General features: G+C 49.0%; 5 protein-coding genes across 5 annotated transcripts, besides 4 other annotated features; all 5 read left to right on the top strand.

The window, feature by feature from the left end:
- Positions 1 to 208, top strand: Tc00.1047053503835.5 (rac serine threonine protein kinase, putative; the record flags this gene model as incomplete). Its single annotated transcript, XM_799153.1, has 1 exon — positions 1 to 208. A coding segment is annotated over one exon (208 nt), but the record flags the coding sequence as incomplete, so codon positions are not given.
- Positions 1 to 5,479: a sequence feature (heterozygous, Esmeraldo-like haplotype).
- Positions 230 to 251: a sequence feature (AT_rich).
- Positions 546 to 575: a microsatellite.
- On the top strand, positions 1,396 to 1,965 carry Tc00.1047053503835.10 (hypothetical protein, conserved; the record flags this gene model as incomplete). The annotated part of the gene is made up of 1 exon (XM_799149.1): positions 1,396 to 1,965. The coding sequence occupies one exon, from the start codon at positions 1,396 to 1,398 to the stop codon at positions 1,963 to 1,965; it is 570 nt and encodes a 189-aa protein (XP_804242.1).
- Positions 2,313 to 2,684, top strand: Tc00.1047053503835.20 (hypothetical protein, conserved; the record flags this gene model as incomplete). The annotated part of the gene is made up of 1 exon (XM_799150.1): positions 2,313 to 2,684. The coding sequence occupies one exon, from the start codon at positions 2,313 to 2,315 to the stop codon at positions 2,682 to 2,684; it is 372 nt and encodes a 123-aa protein (XP_804243.1).
- Positions 2,967 to 3,034: a microsatellite.
- Tc00.1047053503835.30 (hypothetical protein, conserved) lies at positions 3,117 to 3,878 on the top strand (the record flags this gene model as incomplete). The annotated part of the gene is made up of 1 exon (XM_799151.1): positions 3,117 to 3,878. The coding sequence occupies one exon, from the start codon at positions 3,117 to 3,119 to the stop codon at positions 3,876 to 3,878; it is 762 nt and encodes a 253-aa protein (XP_804244.1).
- Tc00.1047053503835.39 (hypothetical protein, conserved) lies at positions 4,135 to 5,479 on the top strand (the record flags this gene model as incomplete). The annotated part of the gene is made up of 1 exon (XM_799152.1): positions 4,135 to 5,479. A coding segment is annotated over one exon (1,345 nt), but the record flags the coding sequence as incomplete, so codon positions are not given.

Raw genomic sequence — 5,479 nt, 5'->3', positions numbered from 1 at the left:
AAAAACATCTTTTTTTGAGGATATTGACTGGGAGAAGCTCAGTCGGCGGGAGATTCAACCGCCATTCCGCCCTAGTAGCAATATATTGTGCAACTTTGACGAGGATTTTACTTCCAAGGAACCCCGGGCGGGTTTTCAAGAGGAGGATGGGGGTGAACACGGCAATATTGCCTGCTTTTCCTTTGATGGACAAATGGGTCCTGCTTAGGCGCTGAATTGCTCGAGGATGTATTATTTATTTATTTATATTTGTTTTTGGTTCTTGTTTTTGTGGTACAGTGGTGATTTCCATATAGGATCGGGCGTGCGCACGAGCCTACTGATCTGCGGTGAACGCTGGTAGCCTGAAGAAAATCTCGAACGAAGAAATGGAGAGGAAAGCGAGAAGACAAAGTGGGGAAATCATGGATGCGATATGTATGTATATACATTGCACAAGACACACACCCCTGCTCTCTATATGCTGGAGCATATACATATATGCATATATACATGAAGACCTTCCATTCACCAATACCATCACGACCACCAGAGGCAGCAACAGCAAAAAAAAAAAAAAAAAGGAAAAAGAAAAATGAACCGGAGGGTTCCTGTGGATTGTCTTGCATGCCGTTTTATGCCCAACTTCAACTTTTGCCATCGGTTTTTTTTTTTCTGGAATTATCAAACTGTTTTTTTTTTTTTTGGGAGGGGAGGGGGGGGTTACGCAATTTATCTCTTTTTTCTTTGTTCTTTTTCATGCGTACGGCAGTTTCTGTGTAGGTAGTTTTGCATTTCTGCCCTTTATGCGTTCAGCGTGACACGCGCTCGGTGGAGTGCGCCACAGGGAAGAGGGGCACGACGGGAGGCGAGCGAGAAGAGGGGGATTGGAGCGTCGCTGGACGGTAGTTGCAAATGCATTTCTCTTCTTTCTCCTTTCCTCACATTTGTTGACTCCACGACTAGTGCTGCGGCATGATGCGCGTGTTATTTTGGTTCTTTTGCCTTGCCTGCAGGTGGATCTCATGCTCGTCTCTAACCAGTGTGCATGCCTGCGTCCCACTCTCTGACCCGCGGGAACTGCTCCGCCTCTGTGCCACTGGGGCGGCAGGGCGAGAAGTATACGCGTCATTTGAGGCGTACATGCGCATGCATTTGCACACACACACAAACACACACGCTGTCCAATGCACGTTCGCTTGTCATTGTCGCAACCGTCTGTGCCCCTTTTCTTTACTTTTTATTTATTGCTTCATTTGCGCATTTCTTGTGTTTACAGAGAGAGCAATACGTTGATAGGTGGTGCAGCCGGTGAAGAAGAAAAAAAGTGGCAAATATCATCGCAAAGCCACTAAAAAGAAAAAGAAGGAGAAATACAAACAAACAAACAAAAACAAATAGGAGGTGTTGCCCAAGATGTCCATGAGAGGCTCTGCTACACTAACTCTTATAGCTGCGGGGATCTTGGCGTTTCTCACGGCTTCATCCTGCGTCTTCGTTGTTTGTGCCCAGGAGACCCTGAGTATTGCAGGGAGTGTTTCGGTGGCATTAAATGCCAGCCAGTACATAGATGTGCAAGTAGTACACGGTTCCACTGGGGCTGTTTTCCGCTCCCAGCCGTTGGACGCCACGCGCAGCTTTTCCTTCACCGGCCTTCCACTGACGGTCAATGAGGTTCGTCTTTTTCTGCGACTTCCGGAGCGGCGGTTTCGTCTTGATCGTGCGGCGTCTTCCCTTTCGGCCCGTATCCCAAATGTTGCTAGTGGCGATGATGTTGCATGGCTGCACTTGACTGCGGCAGTGGAGGAGGTTAGCAATGCTGTGCCAGAGAAGCGACCGCAGGGAGGGAGCGTGCTGACGGCTGTCGTCACGGTAACATTAATGGCTCTGGCGGCTGTGGGACGACATCGGCTTTTGTCGCTTCTTCAACTGCCGAACTTTAAGTTGTCGAAGCCGCGTAAAGTGATTGTGACGTCAGGCGGGTAGACGCCGGAACGGGGAGGCAGGGAAGAAGCCCTATACTACTCGAAAACACAAAATAATATATATGCAAATAAATATATAAAACGTCACCTCTCCCCCTTTCTTTTTTTTTTTTTTTTGTTTGTGTGATTGGTTTTGATCTTCTGATTTTCTGCGTTTTTTTGCAGCCCATACCTTTTGCGCGAGTTCCTTCACTTGCCCATTACCCACTTTTCATTGGCTTGTGTGCTGAGGCGGTCCTTGTCGTTCCGCCTCCTAGATGAGCTCCAAGTAAAAATTGCCCCACGGCAGGAAATCAAGGAAGAAGAGGGAAACACACATCACAGGAATAGACTGTTGGGGCCGACGCAATGGAAAACAACTCCGGGACAGATACAGGCGCGACGGCAATGAATATCGCCATGGCTTCAACTATTGTTTACGGCCTTGTGTTGCTTGCCGGGTCATGCTTTTTCTTTATAAGGCGTGGTAAAGGAAACTTCAGCTTACGCGGTGTTGGCGCGTCCGTTTTTTTTCTTTCGGCGTTCGCTGTCATGCCCACGGTATTGGCTCTGGGCATTGCAGGGGCATGGATCTGCACCGCTTACGACTCACTCGGAGGGGCGGTGGCGTTTCTTGTTGTTCCAGGGATGATTCTCTTCTTTCTGTTATTGGCGTGGTGTGCTGCGGCGTCACGAGACCTTGAGGAGATGGGTGGAGCGCTTGACTTTGATCGTTTGTAGGACTGTGCATTAACGTCCTTGCAACGCGTGTTTGATGGGCGACCGAATCAACAGGAAACCCTTGTATTTGTTTTGCCTTCCTTCCCGAACCCATATATGATGACGAGGCGTGGGTGTTATGTCTGCTTGATTTATAAGGGAGAAAAAGGAGGGAAAACCAGAAAACGTGACTCGCTTTTTTTTTTCAGTAGCGACCACCCGCTGTGTGATGTATTCTTTTCCAATGGCTGCTTGGAGGAAATTGGAAACAGTTTATTTCCTTTATTATTATTATGATTCCCTTTTTTTTTTTTTTTTGTGTGTGTGTGTGTGTGTTTGTTTGTTTGTCGGATTTATTTATTTATTTTTTTTATTTTATTTTTTCAAAGGACAATTTTATTTTTAACGACGCGACGGGTTCTGCAAGCAGCGCCACATTTTGTCACTGTGGGAATGTCAGGAGAGAAAAAAGAGGCTTTAAAGAATGCCCTGCCGCCCATTCCCGGCTGTGACACGGATGGTCAAACCTACAAATCCGCTGAAGAAATGTGGGCAGCTGAGCTTCGTGGGAACTTGTACGACGCTGAAACCGGATGGTACGGAAAGTCCCTGCAGTACTGGTCAAAAGTGCCGGCGACAGTAAGTGGTGTGCTGGGCGGTATGGAACACATCCACGATGTAGATCTCAAGGAGTCTCGGGCATTTATCACATCCATACCCGACCGTGGCACCTCCCGCGCATTGGATTGCGGTGCCGGTATTGGTCGCGTCACGAAATGTTTACTTAGCACGTTGTATACAGTCACAGATTTGTTGGAGCCGGTGGAAAACATGCTTGAAAAGGCCAAGGAAGAACTCAAAGGGTATCCAGTGGGAGAATTTTTTCTCTCTTCTATGGAGACAGTCAATCTAAAGCCAAATACGTATGATCTGATTGTCATTCAGTGGACAGCAATTTATTTAACAGACGACGATTTCGTGAAGTTCTTGGCTCACTGCAAAACAGCACTTACTTTGAGGGGTTATATTTTCTTTAAGGAAAACTGCAGTTGTGATGAACGATTTGTCGTCGACAAGGAGGACAGCAGTTTAACACGATCGGATGCACATTACAAGCGAATCTTTGCCGCAGCGGGGGTAGAGGTTGTGAAGGAGACGATGCAAAAGGAGTGGCCAGATGACTTATTCAAAGTAAAGATGTATGCACTGCGTTAAGTCACAGCTTTGCCTGGAATGAATATGGCACTGCATTGCGTCTGGATGCAAAGAGTAATGGGGGGATTTTGTGTGTCTGTACGTGTGAAGGGAAGGCGGTCCTTTTTGGGACCAATAACGTCCTTGAATGAAGTGTGGCTACCCGGTCTTTGGATGTTGGATGCCTCATTTATTGCACCCCCATTAAAAAAAAAAAAAAAAGGATGGGGGAGGGAGTGAGGGAGGGAGGCATGAACAAGCATGAGGAGGATATGTAATGTGCCTTCTGCAGAGTGACGTCCTTTTTATTTATTTTTTTCTTTTACCTTTTTTTTCTCTGCAGGTAATTTTTGTCCTATTCTGCCACATGATCTTCGACAAATTGCCCTTGGCGCCGCACTTAACCGCGGACACCGCTCTGCAGGACACGGTGGAGAGTGTCCTGGCGAGCTCCCACAGTCTTCTCAACAACGCGCGGCGTCTCAGTGACGCTGGCTTCAATGGCCCGCAGTCTCTTGGGGAGGAGCTTCTTGTTGGGCGGGAGGATCGTGCGGCGTCGAATTCCGCCGTCTCCGAGTCTTTTGGCCTTACCGTCGGCGCCTTCCACACCAAACTTGAAGAGTGTCGCGATTTGCTGCGCAGGGTCGATAGCGAGCGCCGGTTTTTCCGTGAGAGGGCGCTGGAAATGCAGCAGGCACTTGAAGAGGAGGGCAAAGAACGAAAGCATCTGCGCGCACAGATCGCCGAGTCGCAGCGGGAACTGCGGAAGGCACAACGGCAAGCCAGGGAGGCCCAGACGAAGACGCGCGATATGGAATTGGCCTTGGCGGCCGCAACGGAGGAGCAGATGCGCATGCGCCGGTTTTTGCGTGCATTGCCGGTTGAGAAGGAAAACCTCCTCCTCCTGGTGCCGGATCGGCGCTTTGAAGAGGCCTTTCGCGACAAAATGTCTGCGATAAAGTACAAGCGTCGCTACGATCGCGCACGAGAGTTGCACGAACGACGGTCAGAGGATGTAGAGAGAAAACTAATGTTAATGGAGGACAAATTTGTGGAGACACCGCAGGATGAATTGGCGTCCAGTCTTGCCAACACCCAGCACTTCAATTCCATTTCGTTGCTGAGCACGTCAACATTGCCGCGACTTTCTAACAGCTTCTCGGTTTCTCAGCTGGCGCCAACCGGTGCTGTGAGGGATTTTTTACATTTTCCGTTTCAGTTGCCCTTTTCTCACGTCACGGCGAAGGATGGTTACATCGACACGCGGATCCAGAGGTCGGCGTACAAGGAGCCATTGAGGGGCCTCCGTGAGGATCTTTTTTGGTTGAGCCATCGCCTCAAACGAACGCAGGACGTGGGACTGTGTAACTTGTATAATGTGGTACTCGAGTCTCTTCAAGGCAGCGGCAATTCCTCGGCACCCGTTATGTTTGGTCCCAAAAAGGCGTTTGAGGTGGCAATGGAGAAATTACAAAAGTCACACCGTGAATTGCTGTACCAACTGGTCGAGGTGGTGAACTCCTCTGTGACCCAGTTGTTGGAAAATGAGTCTCGGGTTACCGTGAAGCCCACCGTTTCGAGGCGTGACGTCGGGTGCAGTGTGTACAGTGCGCCTCCCATGG

This window comes from Trypanosoma cruzi, genomic scaffold, assembly GCF_000209065.1.
Source record: "Trypanosoma cruzi strain CL Brener 1047053516553 genomic scaffold, whole genome shotgun sequence".
Lineage (NCBI taxonomy): Eukaryota > Euglenozoa > Kinetoplastea > Trypanosomatida > Trypanosomatidae > Trypanosoma > Trypanosoma cruzi.
The sequence above is the reverse complement of the archived record's forward strand: the minus strand, read 5'-3'. Positions and strand labels throughout refer to the sequence as shown.